General features: G+C 37.0%; 1 protein-coding gene across 1 annotated transcript in view; it reads left to right on the plus strand.

The window, feature by feature from the left end:
* Positions 1-1346: 1346 nt before the first annotated feature.
* LOC111151676 (translocase of outer mitochondrial membrane 70) overlaps positions 1347-26971 on the plus strand; it is a 31756-nt gene continuing 6131 nt past the window's right edge. Inside the window, exons 1-9 of the mRNA XM_022509813.1 lie at positions 1347-1870; positions 12389-12562; positions 14787-14913; positions 16498-16607; positions 20440-20588; positions 22303-22510; positions 24704-24838; positions 25782-25889; positions 26763-26879. Of these exons, the coding sequence (XP_022365521.1) occupies positions 1544-1870; positions 12389-12562; positions 14787-14913; positions 16498-16607; positions 20440-20588; positions 22303-22510; positions 24704-24838; positions 25782-25889; positions 26763-26879 (1455 nt within the window). The 5' untranslated portion in view covers positions 1347-1543. The remainder of the gene's footprint in view (positions 1871-12388; positions 12563-14786; positions 14914-16497; positions 16608-20439; positions 20589-22302; positions 22511-24703; positions 24839-25781; positions 25890-26762; positions 26880-26971) is intronic.

Below are 26971 nucleotides of genomic sequence, written 5' to 3' on the forward strand. Positions count from 1 at the left end.
GGCCATTCTAATTTAATCATTCTATTTTAAATAAATAAATTTTTATTTTAAATAAACTATTTTTAATAAACTATTTAAAATAAACTATCTTTCAATCATTATGTAGTTCTACTGTGATGCTGAAAATCCTGTTGCGCCCAAAAGCAAAATGAACCTTTGTAAATTTTCAATATAAGGGGCTGCAGACCAGTATACTTGATATGCGGAGCCATAGCTCTGGATTCATCCTCTATTAATACTAGTCTTTTCCTACTGAAAATACTATGAAATCCGAACAATTCCTTGCAAGGGAAATTCTTGTATTTTAAGACGTCTGGTGCAGAGCATGGGGAAAGGACTTGACGAAGCTACTCGATATATGATAGCTATGAATTGAAATTTCGTTTTGGGAATGAAGCAAGAAGACTGAAGACAGCTAATGCAAAACTCGCAAGGCGGTGGGCGGATCAGAGCACTGCGGAGGGCGCGGGTGTTCCAGGGATCGAGACGTGGGCTGGGATGTCAGGAGAAATCCAGCACAAGGCACAAATATGTACAGGAAAGCTGCAAGCAGGTGGGAACTCTGGATCTTCACATTTCTACCCACTCAGTTCAAGAACTTCATTAACAACACACAGACGTCATCGCTTTCGTAACTGGTGCAGACGGTGAACCGCGGGGACTCTGTTAAGCCGTTTTGGCGGAAGCCAACTTAGATTAGCCCGTTTCCACCCTGTCTGATTTCTACCATCTGCCGTTGCCCCCAGCAATCTCAAATTCCTCCATACTACAATCCGGCCACGGTAGAAATAAGGAAATCGATGATACAACGGACTAGCTCTAGCTGAATTCTTCCTTCACACACTTCTAACAGTCCTTTTAATCCGTTGGTTTCCAGGACTTCATAACCAAACTACCTGCCCCAAAGGTCTACGAAGCGCCTACGTGGCGGTAATGGGAGAACGAAGCCAAATTCCACCAATAAACTGGGCTACTCGGGCTACGCCCCGTCCACCATTCCTGCCAACCAATAACATTCACAACTCTTCCGCTACTCCCGCCCGTTCTTGGGATCGCTGCGGATTCCGCACTGCTCGCTTGCGCACCATAGATCCACCCTATGTGCGTCCCTCCTCCGTTTCCCCAGATAAGAGATCCCTCTGAAGGCGGAGGGAACGACAGTGGCTACCACCGGAAGCCCAAGATCCTAGAAGCTAGTCTCACAAACAGCAGCGCCCCGAAAGGGAAGAGAAAGGGCCACTAACGACGCCCCCTCCCGCCCTGTTTCCCTCTGACCCGGAAGTAATTTCCCCCCTTCTCTTCACTCCCCCCCCCCCCCCCCCCCCCCCCCACAGTTGAGACGGGAGGAAAGGGACGGCCGGGTCTGGCCCGGCATGCCCTAGGCTTCCGGTGACCTCCGGCCCTTTTCTGTCGTCCGCTCTCGCTGCCTAGCGTGCTCGCTCGCCCACGGCTTTCCTTCCCTCTCTCCGGTGTTCCTTCGCACACTACCTGGTGACTGAGGCGCCCACGACCAGCAGGGAGGCGGCGGCGGAGGACACTCGTCATGGCCGCCTCTAAGCCTGTGGAGGCGGCGGTGGTCGCGGCGGCTGCGCCTAGCTCCGGGAGTGGGGTGGGCGGCGGCGGCGCGACTGCGGGCCCTGGTACTGGGGGCCTACCGCGATGGCAGCTGGCGCTAGCAGTCGGGGCGCCCCTGCTGCTGGGCGCAGGTGCCATGTACCTGTGGAGCCGGCAGAGGCGACGCCGGGAGGCTGGGGGCCGAGGTGATGCTGGCGGTTTAAAGCGTAACAGCGAACGGAAGACCCCAGAGGGCAGGGCCAGTCCGGCCCCGGGCAGCGGACATCCCGAGGGCCCCGGTGCTCACCTGGAAATGGTGAGAGAAACCGCCCTGGGCTGTGGAGGTGGAACCCAGCGGGGGAAGGCTTTCCTTGACTAGTTGTGCGGGTCAGGGGGCTTCCCATCAGACGAAAGCTGCCGGGCAGCACATGGGTTTAGGGAAGCACATTTCTGGCTGCCTTTGTAGGGATTGGGATAGCCCGAGGACACAAGTTAGTGTTCTTCTTTGATATTGTATCCTTTTGGTTTCAAAAAAATACTTGTCTTTTTTCTCAGTGACACAGCATTTATCACTGGCGTTTTGGGTACGGGGGACTTTTGCAAATACGAAGATTGTATTTAACTAGTAAAGGAAGCCAGATTCCATTTATGATTAATACATTGTGGTTGATAGGAATTGTGGTTTCCAAGGCCTAGAACTTGATCCATAATAACCTTTTAATAATAAGCCACCCCTGTTTTATGAAGTCTCTCAAGGTAGGGGATAGGTAAATACAGTGACTGTTGGTTGGCAGAGTGAAATGGTGTTGAGTAGCTTTTTTTTTTTTTTTTTTTTAATCTGTGGGAGCGAATTCTTAAACTTTTTTGGTAGAAGCATGTTAAGTTCATTTTCTAATTTTACCTGAAAATTTACATGTTCAAGCCTGACATGCGTGATAAAGATTCTTTGATGTTAGGCCAAGCATCAGAGTATTTGGCGAACTGCTTTGCATGGTTTTGTTACCTACTGTTAAATCCTTTTGGTATCTGACAGCTGTGGGGAGTAAGCCTGGCTGCATTTAACAATACTGGGATGGGGTGGGGTGGAAGATTTTATTTCCCTCTCGGATTGTACAGTGATGGTTCAGAGTAAATCAGAGTTCAGAGAAACCTTTGGTCAAATAGCTCCCAAATACATTTGCAAGTCATTTCCATGTTATATTATTCAGGTTAAAGACATGATTTTACTAAGTAGTCAAATAAGCTTTAAAGGAAGTTTTGATGTGGGAGTGAACTACCATAGTTTAATGCCCACTATTATGTTAGGCTTTTGCTAGGTTGTGACAGGGCCAGATAGTCTTCGTAGTGGGAGAGTAAAACATTGCCGCCCTTTTTTTTTTTTAATGTAGAAAAGATGCGGTATGGTATGCTGGAAGAGCCCATGGACTCTGAGAACTAGGAGATGTGCACTTTGTTGTGGACTCTCTAGCATAGTTATTTTATCTCTCTGGTCTAGTGTCATCCACCTACTATAAGAGGATTACAATATTTTAGGTCTCATGACTTTGCCAGCCCTAAAAATTGTTGCCTCTGAGTGCTGCTAATGAGAGTGTTAATCGGGAGATTCTTTGAATTCGCACTTGTGTGTGTCATTTTCATACGTCTGAAATTCTCTGATCATTTCCAATTTCATTTGTTAGTTTAATTTTAATCACAGAAGAATAGTGAATGAATGAGAAACAAAAACTTTTAGTGCTATAATCACTAAACATAAAAATAATTTTTATACATGAAACTTTGTGACATACGCACAAAGTAATGATATTCTGGTACACAGACAGATGTAGATGTCTTAGGCATTTCTTTTTTCAAACTTGGGACTCTTGAAATGTGCATTTCTTTAAAACTTCATTGAGTATGGTAACTTTTTTATCTTTTTTTAAAAAATCTGGTTGTTTTTTAATCTGATAAAATATATAGTTATTCTGGTATTCAAGTTTTTTTAATGTTACACAGGAGTTACCCCACATGAAATGGTTAGGAACCACTAATCTAAGCACTCTAGAATGGGAAGGGAGAAATGTACTTAAACATTTTAATTAGGGGGTCACAGACTGAGTAATCTCTGTTTTCAGTCATTTTTTCTTGAAGTAAAGTAATTCTCTCCCCTTAAACAAGCTTCTAGTTATTTTTTAAAAATCAGGATGACCAATGACATTCCTATATAACTAAGTACAATGAACACCTTTCAGTTTTTATCTCACTTGATCCTTGGTGATATTTCACATTGTCTTCTCTTAATTTTCATAACTTCCTGTGGCTTCTGACATAGTATATTCTGGTTATCTTTGCTTTTTAAAAAATTTCTTGATACCTCCCTTGCTGATTGTTCTCGGTGTCCTTTCCAGGCTCTTTTCTCTGCCTCTTCCTTTTCTTGATCTTCATGTTCTATCATAAGCATTCTTAACCTTCCACACCCTCACTAGATGCTTGCTTGCTGTATGGGAGTTTTATCTCATATACTGATAGCTCCCTAATTTCTTGTCTATAGCCTAGACCTCTCAAGAGACCCAAATTTAAGGAGAATTTTCATTTCATTACTTCACAGATATTTCACATCCAGACTCCCCTGTTTTTCCTGAGAGTACCTCTTATCAATGTTTCTCATCTAACTAGTTTCCCAAGCCAGAGACTTGGATATCATCTTAACTTTCTGCTCCTTGCATGTTTTCCACATCCAGTCCAGGAAAATATCTAGAAAATTCTTAAATCTGACTACTACATTTCCACTGCCATTATTTCTCAACTAAATAACTGCTCTTCTTATTGCCTTCTAAATCCTTTTTGTCACTGCCAGAATTTGACAGCCCATGCTTAAAATCATTAAGTGGTGTTCTGTTATTCCCCATAACATAAAGTTCAAACCCGTCATCATTTAGGACCTTCCATAATATTGATCCTGCTTACCTCTTCAACTTTATCTCTTCTTTTTTTTTTTTTTTTTTTTTTTTTTTAAGATTTTATTTATTTATTTGACAGAGAGAGACACAGTGAGAGAGGGAATGCAAGCTGGGGGAGTGAGAGAGGGAGAAGCAGGCTTCCTCCCTGCCCAGGGAACCTGATGTGGGGCTTAATCCCAGGACCCTGACACTTCCTCATGTTTTTCACCTTTGGATATTCTGTGAACACTGCCCAATACGCCTACCTTCTCATCCTTCAAATAACATGTAGGTATTTTAATCTTTTCTGAAACCCTTTACCTGGGCATACCACTATGTGATTACATAACAATCTGAACTATGCCCTTCCATAGCACGTACCACATTGTACTAGAGAGTTGCTTCACATATTCTATGGAATATGTGAAGGCTAGGACTGGCTCTGTCTCACTGTTGTCTTCTCAGAACCTAATACAATGCTTGGTAGAAAGCAGAGGTTGAGTAAATCTACCAGTGAAGCTTCATTGTTTGCAGGTGTGTGTGTGTGTGTGTGTGTGTGTGTGTGTGTGTACACACACACACATAATTCCACAAGTTGAGTATTCAGAACTCCAGCTTTTCATTTTTATTCTACCAGTCAATCCTAGAAGTTGCTATAACAGTCTTAAACCTTATTTAGGCATTCTTTTTATAAATCACTTGATTTTGGATCAACTATAGCCATAATCCTGCAGAAGCTGTGTTCTTACAAGTGGGTTCTTAGGTAAAGTGCTCTGTACTGTGATTTAGTAGGTGGGGTTGGTTGTAGATTTTTAAAATATAATATGGGAAAGAACTTTATTATTATTTCAGGTATTTTCTTGTTATCCTAGCTTTTATTCATATAAAAGTAACAGTTGGTTGATAGAGTATTTTAAAAGACCGTTGCTCATGCTATAAGTTTTCCACCATTGATTGCTATTTCTTTTAAGCTGAAACTCAAATTTTAAAATATGCTCTTGGAATTTGGTAAATTTAAGGGAATGAAACCATTGAAAAGAAACACTATCAAACTAAAGTGTCAAAGGTATATTTTAACTGGATATAAATGTGTAATTATGAGGATACCCATTTTATTTTCTTATACACAGATTCCAGTTCATTTCCTTTCACAGTGACTATATGTGATCATCAGAATAATACTTTATAAATACTTGCTAGAAATTTATAGTGAGTTCTTATTGCCAAATGTATATCATTGAAAGCTTTCTGTAATGTAGTTAATGTTACCATTGCAGGACTTGTTTTAAAGGACTCTTTTAGGTCTCCTGAATTCCTTGTGTATGTAAAGTAACCTTCACTGACTGTCAAACCTTGATTTTTTTTTTTCTAAGTTTGTATTCCACTAAATTTACTGGTATTACACTTAAATATCTGTCGCTTTTGTCTTTAGATGTTAATTGTTTTCCAGAACAGATATGTCTCTACAAAAGGTGTGAGGCAGATTCCTAGGTTTTGCCTCTCATTTGACAAGTTCTAGCAGTGTTTGTAGAAGAGAGGAGACATACATACTACTTTTCTCATTGTTTCCTTTTAGATTTATTACCTGAGTTATTTGTTTTTAATTCTTGAGTCTTAACCCACATAGTTTAGATGTATGTGTGTATACATATATATGCAATTGCTCTTTGGGCCTAATAATTTTCTGGTTATTACACGATATACTCATCACCTAATGTACATTTTCCTGATGTGAATTGGGATTTCAGGTTTTTTAATCAGTAGTAATTCTGAGAGAAGCTGCCAGTCTCCTTGTTTGTTTCTTACACTGCCCCTGGTATTTCTTCAGAATAAAGACTATCCTGTTGGTTGTTGTACAGTGGAGTTACATCAAATGTGCTTTTAACTAAAATGAATTCAGTTATAATAGCTTGGATTAAAGAAAAAGGTCTAATTGTGCTGATGATTCTCTTTGTCTTTTCATATAAAGACCTTTTGCCCCTAGAGTCAGTACTGAGCAAGATAGGATATCTGAATCTGTTGTCTTTGATTTAGTTCCAGAAGGCAAATCTGGGTGTGATTCTAATGATATTCTTGATAAAACATGGATGATGATCCATGTAGTACAGAAGTAAAGTTTAGGCAACCTGGAGTCAGATTGCTTGAATTTGAATCCTCCCTTAGGCAAATTAGTCTTTCCAGCCTTCAGTTGCTTTATATGTAAAATGAGGATAGTAATAGCACCTACATAGCATCCCCAGTGGAGTACTTTGTTAAAGATTCTTCAAAAGTAATTTTGGCTTAATGCATTGACTTCAGGATTCCTTATAAGATCTGGTGCCAAATATTTGTTGAATTCATTTAGCGGAATCACATCAAGTCACGGAGTTGACTCTGCTGGGCAGTTAATAGGAAGAGATGAAATTTAAAGTGTGGGTGGAAAAAAACAAGTTTTCTAGTAGACTATTGTAAATTATACTTTATGTGACATACTGGGCAGATGCAAATATCTTTTTCATAATCCATCTGTATTCTTACCAGTATTCACAGAGTTTGAATTTATGCCCATTTATGGAAATAGAGTATATGGCTGAAGTAAAGTTTAAGAGTCCTTATGTAGGTAATAGTAGTGGAAAGTTATTGGAGGGTTTTGAGCAAGGAATGACGTGATACAATTTACTTGTTAAAAGAATTTTCAGGGCGCCTGTGTGGCTCAGTCAGTGAAGCACCTGCCTTCAGCTCAGGTCATGATCCCAGGGTCTTGGGATCGAGTCCTACATAGGGCTCCTTGCTCAGCAGGAAATCTGCTTCTCCCTCTGCCCATTGCTCCCCCTGCTTATACTCTCTTTGACAAGTAAATAAATAAAATTTTTTCAGATCAATTAGAAAATAATTTGTAATAAATGCAGAGAGGTGCATTTTCACAGAGTTTTAGTGTAAAATATTATGGAATGTTAGAACCTTAAAAAGACTATCCAAAGCAAAACTGATTTCCAATAAGGTAAATGGCTTTATAGTCTTTTAAATCTCCCTAGTAGCTTTTAGATATGCAAATGGACCATATGAAAGATACTAGCATTTCGAGATGTTCCCATTATGTTTTAGATCTGCATATCTTCATTTCTCATTTATAAAAATATGCTTTCAAAATTAATTGTCTTTGGGCTTATTTCCTCACTTTAATCTTTAATTCTGAAAGTTACTATTGTAACTCGAGAATGTAGACTGGTGGCAGAGGGTGGGAAGTGACTGAAAAGTAGTACAAAGTATTCCTGTAGGATATAATTAAAATACCTCAAAAAGAATTGTTAGTTGTGTGTTTTCTAATATAAACTTTTTGTCTGGTGCATATATTTTCATTTCTGCCTGGTTTTCACCTCAAAGCTTATGAAAATAGGGTTTAGTTCCTGACATAGGAGAAGACTGACATTATGTTAACCAGCTTTTTGTCCTAAATTTTATCAGCAGGCTGAAATAATTAGTTTTTCTGTACTGTCCCTGTTGTGATTCCATTCTTTCTCTGCATTTTTATCAACGAAGGGAAATAGTTGGACAGAAAGTAATGCGGCAGGCAGTGAGCTTAGGGTAATATGGATGTTAACCAAGATAATCTTTCCCAAAAATACAGTTTGGTTGCTTTCTGGGGTGGCAGTGGAGGATAATTTGCAACTTAGTGATTTGCCTATGTAATTTGATCCTTTTCCACGGTGTCATTCAGATCATTGTGGGGATTGGGTTTTGTTTCTGTTTTTGTGGGGTTTTGTTGTTTTGGGGGGGTTGTCAATGGGGTTTTTGTTTTGTTTTGTTTCTAACAGTATAATAAGGAAGGGAAATTAATCAGTCTGGTCTTGGCCTTAGGATTTAAAGAATCTTTTTTTTTTTTTTTTTTTTTAAAGTAATCTCTACACCCACTATGGGGCTTGAACTCAGAACCCCAAGATCAGGAGTCGCATGCTCTAATGACTGAGCCATCCAAGCACCCTAGAGTAGAAAAATTTTTAGTAATTTTAAAAGGAGCTATTATAAAATTTGACTAAGTGGAGGAAAATAGCTAAGTGAAAGATTCACTTGATTGGTTTTAAGTTGATTTAGACTATGCTGAATAAATGTAAGAAGTGTCTATCCTAAGCAGAAGAAGGAAGCCTTGTGTACTCATTTTTCTGTCTTTTAAGTTGTCAGTCCTTGCTATGACTGCTTTTTCTGGTATTCTGTATGGTAGTATTTAGCCTTAAACTTCTAGTAGACGGGAAAGAGTTCATTGCTATTTCTCCTAATGAAACAAGGTCATTAACTCTGTCCAGAAAATGTTTTTTATCTAATCTGCAAATCTTTCTTTAAAATACTAAATAAATCTTCAATAGGACTGTAGTCAAATATACTTCTCACATGCTTTTAATATGCCACATTATTTTCTACATAAACAGTCCCTAGTATTTAAGGATGTGTATTAGCCATATTCTAAATGACTTAGAAACATTGTAAACATTTTGCCAGGAATTGGAAGAATGTTTTTCTTGATATATAATATCAAAAGTATCTGAGTTTCATTATTTTGAAGTTTTATTAGGCACAGAAAGATTTGTAATTATGATGTATTCTTGGCAGATTGTGCCTTTTATCAATATAACTGTCCTGTGTTCCATCTGAGACTTCTTAATAGTTATTTGTCTGATACTCCTTTCTGTTTCTTAGTGTTTGCCTTCGTAACCTTTTTGACATTTTTTTTGACCTGTCACTTTGTTTTAGGTCATGAATGGGCAGCATAGTTTTCTAATATGGAGATTTAACCTTTTCACATTATTGTTATTATTAACATATTTAATGATCTTGCTATATGTAAGCTGCCTTTTTGTTTCTTTATCCCCACCTTCTATTTGTATTGGTCATTTGTCCCACTTTGGGGTTCATTTTTAGTGGTAAGGAAATTGTAGCACCTCTATTTCTGTTCTTGTGTTCAACCTTGAAAGCTAGTTTGGCTAGGTATAAGATTGTAAATTGAGGATAATCTTTCTTCAGAACTTTAAGTTGTTATTTCATTGTGTTTTTTAGTACCTCATGTTTATGACATTCTAATACCAGTTTGGTTCTTTTTCCTTTGTGGATAGTCTGTTTTTTCAATCCAAAAACTTTCAGGCTTTCGTTGGGAGATTTCACTGTGATGTGTCTGAAAATGTGTCATTTCAGCTCCAGAAACTTTTCTAGTATTTCCTTAAACACACTGTTCTGTGCCTCCCTTTCTAAACTCCAGATAGATAAATGTTGGAATATCTGAATTTATACTCCCATGTCATTTAACTTTTCCTCCAAACTTTTCACCTCCATGTCCTCTGTTTTCACTGCATTCTGGCAGATACCTTTGCTTTACCTTTTACTTGTTAATTTGCTCCTCAGTTATGCCCATTCTAATATGCAGTCCCAGACCATCTATTAAGGTGATTGCAATAATCCTTTTTTAATTTTTAAGATATCTAATTAGTGCTCTGGAAAGGCAGCCTCTGTTTTCCAATTTTTAGAGGGCAAGGGAGAAAGAAAATCTTAAGCAGGCTCCACACCCAGCACAGAGCCCAACTTGGGGCTTGATCTTACTATCCTGAGATCATAACCTAAGCCAAAGTCAAGAGTCAGACACATAACTGACTGAGCCACCTAGCCACCCCAAAAGCAGCCTCTTTTTTAAAATGACTGTGATAGCCTCTTATTCCTCTGATACTAAAGTTTGTTTGCTTGGTTTATCCTGCTTTTCTCAAATACTAGTTTCTATTTGAGTTGGGAGCCTCTCTCTCATGTTAGCAGTACTCAGTAGTGTGGTCTCTTGGAAGACAGCTTTCTTGGAAGACAGCCCAGGTATGCCTGTCACTAGTCTCTTGGGTGTACTCGATCCTTGCTCCTTCCAGATGACTGAGCCCTACTCCAGTCTGACTTCTGCATCTCTCAGTGGAGTGGAAGTTCTGTTGAGGTTGCTTCAAATGCAGTTTTCTAGCAATCACCATGATAGTTGTCCTCCTGTAGTCCACAGTCACATAAGAGATTCCTGGTTGTCTACTATGGATATTTTCTGCCAAGGATTTTTACTGTCAAAGTTTTTGGAGGATGATTAAGGCTTTTGACAAATGGAAGATTTTATATTCATCTTTTAATTAATTTGTGGCTTATTTGGTTCTTTTCATCCTCCTACATCCTAGTTTTAAAATATGTTCCTTATTGACACTAGCCAGCTTAAACTAACTGTTTAATATTCTGAACTTAGGAGATGCCTGACTGGCTCAGTCAGTAGAGCATGTAGCTCTTGATCTCAGGGGTCATGAATTTAATCCCCATGTTGGGTGTGGAGCCTACTTTTAAAAAATGTATTAATATATCTGAACTTAGATGAATGCAGTTTCTATGAAATCTTTGGATGCTACTAAAAAGTAACTATAGTTGTACTCAGACTAAAGGAGAAGGGGTTCAAAAGGTAAACGAGGGGAAAGCCACAAAGAAAAATGAAGCAAGAGTAAGGAGAAAAAGAGCACAATTCCTAGTAAGTTATTTATAAGAGCAGCTACTTTTGCTTTTATTTTTGTCAGTGCTTACCTGTTGAAGACCTATAGGTTCTTCCATAATCACATATTTGTTAAAGTTGGATGATGCTGACAAACAATAAAGTTTTGAGGAAAGATGTGCCACAAAGCTCTTGGACTTAGTAGCTAGAAACTAGATAACTGGAATTGTCTCCAGAATGCTTCCCAGGTGTTGACTGAGGTATTCACAGCTGTCCTCAGTGCTAACTACCAACTCTTCCATATTGTATATGAATGAAGTATGTGTGAGTTGGGTCCCCCAGAGAGATTCTAAGGCAAAGATGGGAGTACAAAAAATTTGCTGATGAACAAAGATTTGGGATAACAATTGTAATGAAGATAGCAAAGTGTTTTTATTATCTGTTCTACACAGTTGACAATAAGCCTGAAAGAAAAAGAGCAAGGCACATGAATAAATGGTTTTCAGAATAAGAAATGGTCATGGTCAATATGGTCATAAACATGGTCAATAAACATGAAAAGATTTTCAGATTCATTAATAATGAGGAAAATGCAAATCAAAATATTGGAATCTTTATATCATAGTTTTCCAATGAACTTGGCACTAATGACATTTGGATCTGAAAATTCTTTGTGTTGGGGGGCTGTCCTGTGCCATCACAGAATGTTTAGCAGCATCCCTGGTGTCTACCCACCAGGTTAATAATAGCAGCTATTCACCCCTGCCTCCTGCAGTTGTGACAATTAAAAATGTCTCCAGACATTGTGAAATGTGTCCTAACCAGTAAAATCACCCCTTACTGAGAATCCATTAGACTGGTAAAAATTAGCTATCCCAACTCTTGCTTGACAGGAATGGCAGGAAAGCGGATCTTTACATTTAAAGTATTACAGCAATTTTTTTGAAATTAAAAATACATAAACCTTGTGGAATGTAAGAAAGAACACAGATGAATAAATGGGGAGGGGGAAAAAGAAAGAAAGGAGAGAAGGAAACAAGCCACAAGAGACTCTTAACGATAGAGAACAAATGGAGGGTTGATGGAAGAACCTTGGTGGGGCGGGGTGATGGACTTAATGCATGATGGGTATTAAGGAGGGCACTTGTGATGAGCACTGAGTGTTGTATGTAAGTGTTGAATCACTGAATGCTACTGCAAAAACCAATTGCACTGTATGTTAACTAACTAAAATTTAAATAAAATTAAAACTTGTAATATGAAAAATAGTACATAAACCGTTGGTTTAGCAATTCTAGTACTGAGACTTTATCCCATGAAGATACTTACATGAAGCAGTGTACACTGTAAACAGCCACTCTACCTCCCCATTTTTCTTCTGTCAGTTTATCACTGTTTTAATCACTGATCTGAATCTATTCTGTGTATTGGTAAGTGTTATTTCCTCTCATTTTAGAACTCTCTTGATAGAGCCCAAGCAGCCAAGAACAAAGGCAACAAATATTTTAAAGCAGGAAAATATGAACAAGCTATTCAGTGCTATACTGAGGCGATCAGCTTGTGCCCTATAGAGAAGAACGCTGACCTTTCCACATTTTATCAAAACAGAGCTGCTGCCTTTGAACAGTTGGTATGTATCTTAGGGTTTTTTCCTTCTTTTTGCTTGCTTTATTTGCATAGTGTTTCATTTAATACCAGCCAAATCTAATCAATTTTCTGAATACTTTCAATTGTTTTGAAATTACAGGCTTTTTGTTTTCATATCCTTTAATTACATAGCTTTTTTAAGAATAGATTTTAGTTTTGCTGGTTACAAATATAACCCAAAGTTAAATATATCAGATTTTATAAAACTAGATGATACAGGAAGCTACAGTTTTTGGTGACCCCAACCTTCTCAATAATTTGAGGCTGTTATTTCAACTTTTTGTCTCCATATGTGGGGTTGGGGGAGACCATGTATTATTGTAGAATATTCTTTCAGTTGCCACTATATCTTGTGCAGTTTTTCTTAGCACATGCAGATTTGTCATTCTTTCTGAAATGCTGTATATAGTAGCTGTTGTATAGTTGTGTACGGAGAACATCTTCCTATTGATGAACATTTGGATTGTTTCCTATTTTACCTATTGCATTCAGTGTTTGAGTAAATATTCTCCTAAGTATTTTTTGCATACTTTTGGGAGGATAAAATTCAAGAATAAAATTCTAGAAATGGAAATATAAAGAAATAGCATCAGTACCTACTCCCAACAATAATATATGAACATGCTTGTTTTCTGTCATTCTCACCAACTTATATTCTCAGTCTTGATAATAATTGCCATTCTGGTAGGAGAAAAATACTTCTTTTAATTTACACTTCTTAAGATGTTGCTAAAGTTGACTATCCTTTTCTGTGGTTATTGGGCATTTGTATTCTGCACATTTATTTGTTCAACCAAATTTTATGGACCATCTCCTATACAGAAGGTTACGGTGGTACAAGCTGGGTTTATAAGAGCAAACAGTTATGCATGGAGCTCAAGTTTTGCTAAATAGCAAACTACTAAACAACATTTTCATAAATGCTTTAAGAATTAACCTGATCTTTAATAGAGGAATGACTGGAGATGGGGTTGGAACATAAAACAGTAGAGAAGACAGTGTTAGAAATAGAGGAAACCATATGTGTAATTGCTCTGAGGCAGGAAGAAGTTTGGTGTGATTAAAGAATTGTAAGGGATCCTGGTGTATAGAGAGATCCAGTTGGAGAGGTAGCAGAGGGCAAATGAGACAAAGTCTTGCAAAGGTAAGGAGATTGGATTTGATTCTGAGTGTAAAGGGAAATACTTAAGGATATTAAGTAGGGCAGGAACATCCTCTAAAATTGCTTTCAGTGTTCTGTCAAGAATATATTATAGGGAGGCAAGAGTGGAGACAGGGAGACCAAATAAGGTTGCTGTTGAAGTAGCCTAGGTAAAACACCAAAGAAAGCTGAGACCAATGACTTGCTGTTGTTGTATTGGATATGAAGGATAATGAAAAGCAGGAATGTTAATAATGGTAGAATGGGGAAGGAGTTAGCTAAGTAGAAGTTGAATTAAGAAATGTCTATTTTAAGGAGAGTGGTTTGCTCTAAAGAGAACCATCTAAATTTAGATTTTATATAATGCCAGGACAATAGATATAATCACCTAGGAGAAAGAGTAGAGATGAGGCCATGAATGTTCCACTTGTAGAACTCGGGGAGGAGGAGAATTTAACAAAGGACATTGAGAAAGAGCACCCATTGAGGTAGGCAGAAATCAAGTAGAGAGGCTATTCTTTGGAGGTTTGGCAATAAAGAGGAGCTGAGAAGTGGGGTAGTAGCTGTAGGGAATTACAGAATCAAAGGAGGATTTTTAAAAGATGGAAAATACTAGAGTGAGTGTTTTTATGCTCATGGGAATGCTTCAGTAGAGATGTAGATAGATGCAAAGGAGAAGTAGTGAACAGGGTGAAGTCCTTGAGTGGGGACAGTATGGATCCCAAGTGGAGAGGTGGCCTTTGATGAAGAGGGGCACTTCCTCACTTTTAACAGCAGGGAAGGAGATGATATGAGCACAAAGATGCAGGTAGGTTTGTAGATTTGGTGGTAGAAAGATGGCCTAAGTAGGTCCTATGCCTATTTTTGAAAACCAGGTTGCTTTTCTTTATTACAGGTATTTATATGAGCTGTTATAATATATTGTGGATATTAACTCTTTTTATATATTGGGAATATTTTTGTGTGTTCTAGGACTCTTAATACTCAGCCTGTTAAGTTTCCAAAACTAATTTCTCTTGAACAGTGCTTCCTTTAGTGTGACTTTTTTTAATACTTTCAATTACAGCAAAAATGGAAAGAGGTGGCACAGGATTGTACAAAGGCTGTTGAACTTAATCCCAAATATGTGAAAGCTCTCTTTAGACGTGCAAAAGCCCACGAGAAGCTAGACAATAAGAAGGAATGTTTAGAAGGTGAGGGCATTTTTGTGTTTACATATGAAAATTACTAAAGGCTTTGTAGTCATTGATAAATTTATATGAAACTCTGCTTGTGAGTAGAGAAATCACTTGGATTTAAAAGTTAGATTCTTCCCCAACTGAGAGTTTGTTTTCTAGTTTAAATTGAGATTGCTGGTGCTTGAGTATTTGTTCTCAATTATGGAATTAAAAATAGTATTAAGATTGGAAGTTTACATCCCATACATTTTTAACTGGGCAAATAATGAGCCTCAGTGTAATTCCATGAATAACAAAATAGGTTTTAGTAAGTGATAGTGTTGCTAAGATTCTGCATATTTTTGGTGATTATCCTATATAAATGTGAAATACTTTTGAGATGAATCATTAAAGAAAACATTTGGTTTTTGCTCTTGGTATTTTCAAACGTGATTTTATACCCAGTTGGAAAGTATGTAGTTGGTGCAAAGCATCAGGTGAATTTCCATTCTCAGTAAATGCTCTAAATATTCTGCGGCCTCTAATTGGCCATATTTGCTTCCAAAACTTCAATTAGAATATATAGGCCACTGGCTTTTAAAGTACATTTTTGTAGGTGACATGGAGCTTAACCAAAGTGATTTCTGCAAGTTTAAACTACTTTAAAAGCATCAGTAATCAGATTTTGCCAAAACTATTTTTTAATAACTTTATTTAAAAGGAAAAAGCCATTTTATTTATAAAGTCTGGATTACCAAGTGAGGGTGGTTTAAAGAACATTTTAGAAAAGTTAGGTTTTGTGTGTCATGTACTTTGGTGGTGGGTGGAAGGACAGTTGCTTTGGAAAAGAGAATTCTGAGTTTTCAGCCAGCCCTTGAAGTTACTAACAGTTAATAATTGGTAGGAAGGAGGCTAAGTGGATTTTAGATAGAAAGAAGGGGTGGGAAAAAGACATTGGCATTGGCATTAGCCAGGTTATTAGGGGAACATACAGCAGATTGACTTGTTTGGAGGATTTGGAAGTTTAAGAAACTGAGTTCAGAAAGAGTGGGAACAGCCAGTGTGTGAGTATTTTGAAAGGTTGAGAGTTTTAGGAAACACTGATCTTTTAACTTTGAAACCACTTTAACTTGAGCTGTGGCATAACCAGATGAAAATGGTATTTTGCAGCAGATTTAATTGAGAACTCTTGGCCAGATGGCTTTGGACACAAGGAGTAACTCTGAGGCCTATAAAAAGAATCAGACATGAGAGAGCCACATTTCATTGATTTGGCCTTTAGGTACTGGCCAGAAGAGAATCTTCCTGGATTCCTTGTTTATTTACTATGTAGAATGTGAGAGTGGTGAGAAACATCACAAACCATGCAGTATAGTCCCTTGGATTTCACAGGTGAGGAAAGCAAATAACCAGAGAAGTGGAATGAATTTATGAGCTTTGAGTTTGATTATAGCGTATATAAAACTAAAGTATTGAACAGAATCAATTTATTGGAAATGAAATTGATAGCTATATCAGGCTATCAGTTTGGTTTGGCTTTCTCTGGTAACGTAATGCCCATTTGATGCTGCTGATCATTTTGCAATAATTTTATACTTTCATTTTTTCCATCATTTCTAGATGTTACTGCTGTATGTATACTAGAAGGGTTCCAAAATCAACAAAGCATGCTGTTAGCTGATAAAGTTCTTAAACTTCTTGGAAAAGAGAAAGCCAAAGAAAAATACAAGGTAAGTCTGAGTTGGTCAGTAGAGGGAACATACATTATGAAGGGTCATTTTTAATTTACACTGCTTAAACTTGGATGTGATAGTAATGGTAACAACTGAAATTAGATCCGGATTGTATTTCTTTTCCTGTAATTTCAGGTTTTTGTGGCTTATCTTTTCAAAATAAGAATGTTAATGTAGGCTATATCCAATATGGTATCTGGAGGATATTGAAAGATCTATATTAGGGGTCACCAAAGAAGGCCTATGGGCCACATCCAGTCTGCCCCCTGTTTGTATAAGTAATGTTTTAACTGGGAAACAGCACTCTGACATTGTTTTTGGCTGCTTTTAAGCTTTAACAGCAGAGTAGAGTGGTTGTGACAGAGACTGTATGGCCTGCAAAGCCTAAAATACTTATTATCTCATCTTTTACAGGAAAAATTTGCCAACTCCTGCCTATATCATTAAAGTTTTTAAAGGTATAATATGTAAATTGGCATTGGTTTTATGCAATCTGTAACAGATGACTTAATTCGAGAAACATTTATTGAACAAAGCAATTTTAGGAGGGTGGGTAGCTATTGTCCTTGCCCTTATAGAATTACAATTTAGTGAGAGAGACCATTAATAAGTGTGAAAGGCATGATACAATGAAGTGTCATGGAGGTCTGTAAGTAGAGTGCCATGGCACTACCACAAGCATCACTAAATATCACTGGAGATTTTCTGCTAAACTTCAGTAATATTAAGGTAGTTGTTCCTTTTTTCTTGAAGGAAACTTTTAAATTGACTTCAATAAGCTGTATGTTTGTTTTTTTTTTAATTTTGCACTCCTGAATATTCACTGAGTTAAACAGTTAAAACAGGTTTCTTCACTGCAAGACTTTCATGTGCTAGGATACATTGTGAATCTTCAGGAGGAATGTAGCTGTAGTGGTGTAGTTGTTCTCAGTCTCTTTAACCTCTAGAACCCTTTTTTCCCTTGATCATTTCTTAGAACAGGTTCCTCAAAACACTGTGTAAGTACCATGTAATAGTCTCCCAGCCTCAAAGGAGCCTAGTTTCCTTGTGTGTATTTATATAATGCTATTGTTGAATGATTGTACTGGTTGGACTTCGGGGTGGTAAGAAATATAAGATAACCCACATTTACACAGTTTCCAAATCAGTTTCCACTTAAATTTTCTTTCTTTCTTTTTTTTTTTAAGTTTTTATTTGTTAAGTAATCTCTTCACCCAACATGAGGCTCAGATTCACAACCCCAAGATCAAGAGTCACACACTTTTCCAACTTGAGCCAGCCAGGTGCCCCTCCATTTAGATTTTCTAATCTGTTTGTATGCCACCTTTGTGACACAAAATCACAAAATACTTTTTCTTTTTCAAGATTTTATTTATTTGACAGAGAGATCACAAGCAGGCAAAGAGGCAGGCAGAGAGAGGGGGGACACAGGCTCCCTGCTGAGCAGAGAGCCCAACGTGAGCCTTGATCCCAGAACCCTGGGATCACAACCTGAGCCGAAAGCAGAGGTCCAGCCCACTGAGCCACCCAAGCACCCCACAAAATACTTTTTACATTATTGTTTTTATTTTTACAACAACTCTGTAAGATAAATAAGGCAAGTATTTTTATTGCCATCTGGAGATGAGAAAACTGAAAATGACATGTACCAGGTCACATGGCTAATAAGTGGCAGAGCTAGAATTTGTATCTTGTTTCTTTGATACTTATTAAGTCCATGTTTACATTGTTTTCATTTTAAATTTGTAATTCTCTGAGGAAGGCGGGGAGGTGCCTTTTCCAAGCTGAAATAGTAAACTAAAGACATTAATGATGTACTCAGTCTTTAGTCCTGCTTTTTAAAGTGGCAAATGATTGCCACTGTATATTCCTGTGCACAGTCTTTAGAGAAATACTGAAGTTAAGCGTACTTTTCACTTGATGGGTGACCATTTGATTTAAAACATTAACTTGTATAATCCTAGAATAAGAAACTGAATCTCTTCCACAAAAATACGGTTTTCCCTTAGATTTCCTGTGTTTTCTTCCCTCCCAATCTCATCTATCCTAGATTAGGTCATTTACTTACAAAGCCAAATTCCCTTTTTTTTTTCCTCTTTCAAATATAAAAGTATTAAATCTACCAAAATAACAGAAATGGTATTTGTTATGCATATGATCTAAAAAGTCATATTTCAATTTAAAAATCTTCAAGTTGAATTCTTAAGCTAAAAGATCCAAAATATGTGAGAAGAGTTTTATGTCTATGTTATTCTCTACCCTCTTTAAAACTTTATCCTAATTAGACTAAAAGGAGAAGTAAAATACTTCCATAATTATGAATCAGGTTGCCATGCCAAAAAGTGGTAATTTAAGTAAGAAATGAAATTTCCCTAAAGATAAAATGTAGGGATCCGAAGGGGCACGTGCACCCAAATATTTTAGCAGCAATGTCCACAGTAGCCAAACTATGGAAAGAGCCTAGATGTCCATCAACAGATGAATGGATAAAGAAGATGTATATATATATTTACACACACACACACACACACACACAATGGAATACTATGCAGCCATCAAAAACCCCAAATCTTGCCATTTGCAACAACCTGGATGAAACTAGAGGGTATTATGTTAAGCGAAATAAGTCAGTCAGAGAAAGACAATTATCATATGATCTCTCTGATATGAGGAATTTGAGAGGCAGGGCAGAGGGTCGTTGGGGAGAAGCGAGGAAAAAATGAAACAAGATGGGACCGGGGAGGGAGACAAACCATAAGAGACTCTTAATCTCATGAAACAAACTGAGGGTTGCTAGAGGGGGTTGCAGGGTAGGGACAGGGTGGCTGGGTGATGGACATTGGGGAGGGTATGTGCTATGGTGAGTGCTATGAATTGTGTAAGACTGATGATTCACAGACCTGTCCCCCTGAAACAAATAATGTATGTTAATTTTTTAAAATGAGCCATCAACTTTAAGAGAAATTAAAAAAAAAAAAAAGAAATGAGATTTCATTCAGACTTTCGATGGCATTTACTGTGATGGAGACACAGTACAACTGGAGGACAGATAAAAGCCTGTGGTAAATAGACTTAACATTACCCCACCTGTGTAAGATGTGGTCTTGAATGGTTAATTAAGATGCTGATCTTCTAGGACAGAGACCAGAGAGAGATCATTTTTATTTTTAAGATTTCATTTTTAAGCAATCTCTGCACCCACTGTGGGACTCAAACTTATAACCCAAGATCGAGAGTTGCACACTCTACTGACTGAGGCAGCCAGGTGCACTAGAAGGAGGTAATTTTTAACTCAACAGTTATTTGCCTCCTGTGTTACACATTTCACCTTTTTAACTTTTAGTGAGTAGTCCTAGGGGTTCTTGATACTTTACATCTTTCAAGAGAGGAAGTGTCATTTAATATTTATTTATTTGAGACAGTGAGAGAGAGAGAGAGAGAGAGAGTGTGTGTGTGTGTGTGTGTGTGTTTAGGGCAGAGGGAGATGGAGAGATAGGCTCTGAGCTGAGCGAGGAGTCTGCTTGAGACTAACATGGGGCTCGATCTCATGACCCTGAGATTATAACCTGAGCCGAAAACAAAAGTTGAATGCCTAGCCAATTGCACCACCCAAGAGTCCCAGAGGGGTGTCGTTTAAAATCTGCTTGGGATGGGTAACTTTACCTATTCCACTGTCTCTTGTCCTGTGGTTTGGACCCTAATATTCTTCAGTTACCTGAGAATGAGATTCCAGTTTTTATAGCAGTCATTTTCAGTGTTGTACAAATGTACCTGCTTCTATGGTCAGTGTCTTCTCATTTTGATATATTTAAACATGATTTTATTTCAGAATCGTGAGCCTCTGATGCCATCTCCACAGTTTATCAAATCTTACTTCAGTTCCTTCACAGATGATATTATTTCTCAGCCCATGCTTAAAGGAGAGAAGTCTGATGAAGATAAAGACAAAGAAGGAGAGGCCTCAGAAGTTAAAGAAAAGTAAGTATATCAAGCATTTTATCTTTATATTCCTACATGATATTCTCAAGAGGATTCCCAGTGAGTCAAGTGGTTGACGGTATTGGAACAAGGGCACTAACTTGAAAATTGTCATGTGGCTCAACATCCAGATGTTTTAGTGCAGGGAATATTATAAACTATGAGGAGCTTAGGAGTGCCCTGAAGAGTGACTTCCTTCAGAGTTTTTTCTTTGTTTTCTGCTTGCCTAGCCATTCTTTGGGCTTCTTGTGTTTGCTTCTATGGAGAATAGAAACCAAAGTACAAGATGCTATGTTTACAACTAGAGGTCAAGTGATGTGATGTGGTATGTAAGTCACATAGTCTGCTTGTCCATTTATATTTATCAGTATTGTGTTTTGGTGGTAAAGCTGGCTCTCCTTTCTAAGAGAAGGTACAATATACTACCAACATAGCATTTTTTTTAATGAGTTCTAGAAAAATGGGAATATTGTTCCTCTAGCAAAACAGAGTTTTACATCTATAGCATATTGGAAAGTTTGAGGAAACATTGCTTTTGATTTTTGTCTCCTAATTTTTCAACCATCGTTGGCCACCTTTTAAGGAAAGATACTATGCATAATTGTACCAAGATATTCAAACTTTAGTTAGTTGATACACAGTCTTTGCAGAAAATTGTAGTTGAGAAGTAAATGTTTAAGGCAATGCCAATAATTTCCTCTTCAGGTTAGGGAATAGTCCTTGCTAGAAAAACTACAATGAAGTTAAAATGCGGGGAATATTAGAATGTAATTATTAATTAAGATAAATTAAGAGAGCTTATAAGATTTTGACTGATAAAGCTTAAATTGCTTGCCAGTTTTCTCTACTTAGGATGTATAACAAATGAAATGAGAAAATGTACTCTTAACTTACGGAACCTTATATTTGTAAGACCCCATAGAGGTTAGTTAGTATAAATTTCCTTTTCACGTTAAAAAAAAAAAAAATCCCTTCTACAAGCATCCTCAATAAAAGTTGCCATCTTAGAAATAACGATGTTAGAAGAATAATCATGTATTTTAAAAAGTAAGAAAGTGTGTGGTTTTTTAAATGTACTTAATAGAAGACTCTTCCTTTAAATTTTCTTCTTTGATATTTCCACCTATTCATTCTGGGTCTGTTTATTTAGGTGAAACACCACAGCTTCTGGATGAGAGCCCTTCAGATAATTCTCTTCCTCCCGTCTTACTCTTTTACAGTGCGTTTTCTACAACAGTGTTTTTTACCAAGCACAGATTGGGTCATGTCTCTTCACTTGGCTTCTGTGACCTAAACTTAATTATCTCTTATTTCTCTTTTCTTTCTGTTGGTCATAAAATAACTGTTGAGTGACATCAGTGTGCCATATGTTTGAAGGTGAATAAGACCAGATCCTTGTCCAAGTTGCAGATCAGTCAGTCATTAGTTCATCTTTTAACATACATAAATGCTGAAGCCTAGGCAGTAACCCTAGGTTTCTGCTGTTGATTCTGCTGTTAACCCTTTTTTTAAACTTCCCAAGACATCAAGAAAAATCCCAGTCCACGTCAGGAAGCCTGATCTGTTATCCCTCTCCCTACTGCCCCATTCCAGTCCTACACTGGAATAAGGGGAAGTGGGCAGTTGCTTAACTCTAGTAATGCTAAGTGTGGCAAGTTTCAGCATTTGATCCTTTCTTAGTAAATAATTTCCTATGTTCATTTTTTTTTTCCAGTTCTGGATATTTAAGGGCCAAACAGTATATGGAAGAAGAAAACTATGATAAAATAATAAGTGAATGCTCAAAAGAAATAGATGCTCAAGGCAAATACATGGCAGAAGCATTATTACTACGAGCTACCTTCTACCTGCTTATTGGCAATGCCAATGCGGCCAAACCAGATTTAGATAAAGTCATCAGTTTGAAAGAAGCTAATGTGAAGGTACCTTTTAAAATGTGTGTGTGTGAAAAGAATTAACTAAAAAGTGCGGCTTTTGCATGTACTGCTAAATTTTTCACATTGATGTTGCCATTCTCCAAAAGGCTGTTTTTATTTTGGAAGCAGCTACACCTAATGATGATTCGATACAGTGAAAATGAAATGTAAATATCGGTGATAGTTATCTTTAACCAGAAAAGGAGTTTTTTTCTTTTTTCTATGGCCTCTGGTAACTCAGCTTCCTTTTATAGCCACTGCCTACTGTATTAGACTATATTTAGATAGGAGTACGGGTGATATATTAATGCTATAGGTCATACAAGATTGTAAAATGCATTTAACAAAGCACATTTAATCTGAAAGATTTTATGTTACATGAATTTTAAAATGGGTTCTAAAAATATGATATAGAGATATACTGAAGTAGATCAAAAATTTCTATAGTTGTGTGGTTGGAACAGCTTTTTATGTGTATATGATTATTTTCATAATTAAGATTTAAGGGGATCTGTTGAATTATATGAGCCTTTTACTCAGTGTTTTAATAAGACAGAGCTTAGCTACCACTTAACTAAATTCATTTATTAGTTTGTTAGCATCTCTGTTGTTTGTTTCCTCATTAAATTCTGGCTTTTTTACCTCCAAATGAATCATTCATGTATTTTGTGGATTGTAAAAGTTGTTTTCAAGGCCTAAGTATTTAATAAACTATCTTAAGCTCTTATAAACAAAAGGCATTACAACTAAGTATTTGTTAGAAGTTCCTTTCAAAATGAAGTTTTCAAATTGAAGATACCCTAGTAATATGACTTTGCATTTTATTTCCTAGTAGATTACAAATATCTTCTGGTTTTGTTATAATTATGGGGGTATTCTTACTTGTTTCATTGAAAGAAAATTTACATGTACTTTTGTCTCAAAACATTTTTTTGGAGAAGAAACCTATTTTTTGCTTTCATGACCATGACTTAATTGTTTTAATGGCAAGTAGTAATGATTACTATCATATGCCCTGTACAAAAATTAACTCAAAATGGATGAGAGACCTAAATGTAAGAGTTCAAACTATAAAACTCTTGGAAGAAAACTTAGGAGGAAATCTTCCTTACCTTGGATTAGGCAAAGATTCCTTAGATATAGCAACAATACAAAAATCATCAAAACTAAAAACATTTGTAATGCAAAAGACACCATGAAGAAAGAGAAAACACACTCCACAGAATGGGAGAAGATATTCACAAATCATGTATCCAATAAGGTGCTTTTATCCAGGATATATACAGAACTCAGTAGTAGAACCCAATGTAAAAATAGGTCAAAGATCTGAACAGACTTTCTCTGAAGAATATATAAATGGTCAATAAGAATATGAAAAGATGTTCAGGATCACTTGCCATAGGGAAATGAAAACCAAAATTACAATGAGGTATCACTTTATACACACCAAGATGGCTGTAATCATAAAGATGGACAGTTAAGAGTATTTGTGAGGATATGGAGAAATTGGAACTCTTACACATTGCTGGTAGAAATGTAAAATGGTAAAGTCCCTCTGGAAATCAGTTTGGGAGTGCCTCAAATTTAAATATATTGAGTTACCATATGACCCAGCAATTCCCCTCTAAAGTATATACCCAAGAGAAATGAATATATGTATCAACACAAAAATTTATACATAAATGTTCATAGCAGTATTATTCATAATAGCCAAAAAGTGGAAGCAACTCAGATGTTCATCAGCCAATGAACAGATAAATTGTGGTCTGTCTTTACAGTGGAATATTATTCAGCCATAGAGAAAAATGACGTATTGACACACGCTATAACATAGATGAACCTTGAAAACCTTACGTTAAATGAAGGAAGCTAGACACAGAAAGGCCACATAATGTACAATTCCATTTATGTGAATGTTAACATACAAATCTGTAGAAATAGAAAGTAGATTGGTTTCCAGGGGCTGAAGATTAGGAAGGAAATGGGGAATGACTGCTAATGTGTATGAGGTTTCTTTTGGGGGTGATGGAAATGTTTGGAATTAGTGCTGATGGCTACACAGCTCTGTGAATATATTAAAAATGACTGACTTGTACGCTTTTAAAGGATGAGCTTTTGATGTGTGAATTAGACTTCAAAAAAGACTGTTTTAAAAGACTAAATTCTAGTAATGGCAAACCTCTCATTTTGGTTATATAGCTTCGAGCAAATGCTCTTATCAAAAGAGGCAGCATGTACATGCAACAGCAGCAGCCTTTGCTGTCTACTCAGGATTTTAACATGGCTGCTGACATTGATCCTCAAAATGCAGATGTTTATCACCACCGAGGACAGGTAAATTAATTTTCTTATCAGGAGTTCTGACCTTTGGATTGAGGAATATGATGCCATTTTTGAGAATGCTGTCACAAGTTTCCTTGTATCATTTCTGATTGCTGGGAACAAAGCATAGTGTTATAGTTTGGGTTGGCATTTATTTTAGTCCCATCTTAAATATTTGTCCTTTGAATTTTGGTATTTGCTTATTTAAAAAAAAAGAGAGAGAGAGAGAGAAGCCTACAGATGTTGCCAGTTCAAATTTGGTTTTCAGGTATTTCTGGCTCTTAGGTTTTCAGTGACACTGAAAAATTTATTGAACATTTGAGTTAATGCTAGAATCAACAGGGTAATTTCTGTGGGCTTCTTGCTGTAAGGAAATTTTGTCCTGGACTACCCAAATAGTACCAAAAAAATCTCTTCTGAATGGAGTTTTATAATATGCATATTTGGTTTTTAGTAAGGATATGTAGTGATGAAAACCATTCCCAGTTTCAGCCTCACCTGGGGAACATATGGCTTTATTACCTGTTTAACATGGATGGTTTCTTGAAATGCTTTAGGGTGGAATGTATAGGCTATCCATATAATAACAGAAAAGCAACTGCCTTCGGCTCAGGTCGTGATCCCAGAGTCCTGGGATCAAGCCCCACATTGGGTTTCCTGCTTGGCAGGAAGCCTGCTTCTCCCTCTCCCACTCCCCCTGCTTAGTGGTATTCCCTCTCTCACCATCTCTCTCTCTGTCAGATAAATAAATAAAATCGTTTTTAAAAATAAATAAATAAATGATAGGATTTTCTAGTTCACTGTTTCTAGAAAGTAATTCTATACTGAATAACTACTACATGCATAGCATGATGTTAAACCATGATTAAGAGACACTGTACTCAACTGGTGTGCCTATTATTTTGCATTGTGTATATTTGTTGTGTGTGTGTGTGTTTTGTTTTGTTTTTCTTAGCTGAAAATACTGCTTGATCAAGTTGAAGAAGCAGTCGCAGATTTTGATGAATGTATTAGATTAAGACCTGAGTCAGCTCTGGCACAAGCTCAGAAATGTTTTGCATTGGTAGGTTCTACTTTATATTGTGTTTTCCTAAACATCATTTTTATTTCCCATTGTTAACAAAAAAAGTATCTCACTGTCTACAAAACCATCATCTCTTTTTCCCCCAGAGGATGACTACAAGGGAAAAATGTGTTTTGGGAAATAGAAGTGTATTTGCTAATTGAGGTATTGCTCCTGTATTCCTCTGGATGTTTTATTTCAGTTCATCTTGATAGATGTTTCTCCCTGATTTCATGCTCCCCTAAATAGCACTGTTCTCCCTGTTTTTTTTTTTTTTTTTTTTTTTACCATAAGCTAGCACAAAAAAACAAAAGCATTTGAGGAAATACTCTTAAATCATACCAAATAACTGCTCTCTAATCTCACGTTGTTAATATTTAGAAACACAAAGCTGAAAATCAACTAAAATAAGTTCATTTTTAGTGAAATGAGGTATTCCGTTTAACCCTATAGCCTGAATCCTAAAAGACTTTTTAAAGAAAGAAATTGGTCACAAGCACATTTAAATTGTGGATGAAAAATGTTATTAGATGAAGCTTAAGAGTAACTTTGGTAAAGTGTAATAAATTATATTAGATTTAAAACTCCCCCATTTATATGCAAAGTTAACTTCTTACAAGTTAGTATGCCTTCTTCTAGATTATTGAACATCTTGAAATTGTATAATGGCAATGAAGTCATAGTTGTACATAGCCTATGGATCCCTGCTCCGGAGATATTTCCTTGGAACCCTTTTAGATGCAGCAAATTAGGTTAGCAAATCACCTGCTTTTCTGGAAATATTTATGTGATTTTGTGTGACTTGTAATATGTTAAATTCCTTAAGTTTTTGAGTTCTTGATTTGACAGGCCTGTTTTGATTGTTTTAAACAGTATCGCCAGGCATATACGGGAAACAATTCTTCACAAATCCAAGCAGCTATGAAAGGTTTTGAAGAGGTCATAAAGAAATTTCCGAGGTGTGCTGAAGGCTATGCACTATATGCTCAGGTAAATGTGATTTTTCATATTTTTTCAGTTGGCTTTTTTTTTTTCCCCCTCAAAATTTTTTTTTCTAGAGATGGGGGAGGAGCAGAGGGAGA

Source organism: Enhydra lutris, unplaced genomic scaffold, assembly GCF_002288905.1.
Source record: "Enhydra lutris kenyoni isolate GAN:26980312 unplaced genomic scaffold, ASM228890v2 scaffoldscaffold2, whole genome shotgun sequence".
NCBI lineage: Eukaryota > Metazoa > Chordata > Mammalia > Carnivora > Mustelidae > Enhydra > Enhydra lutris.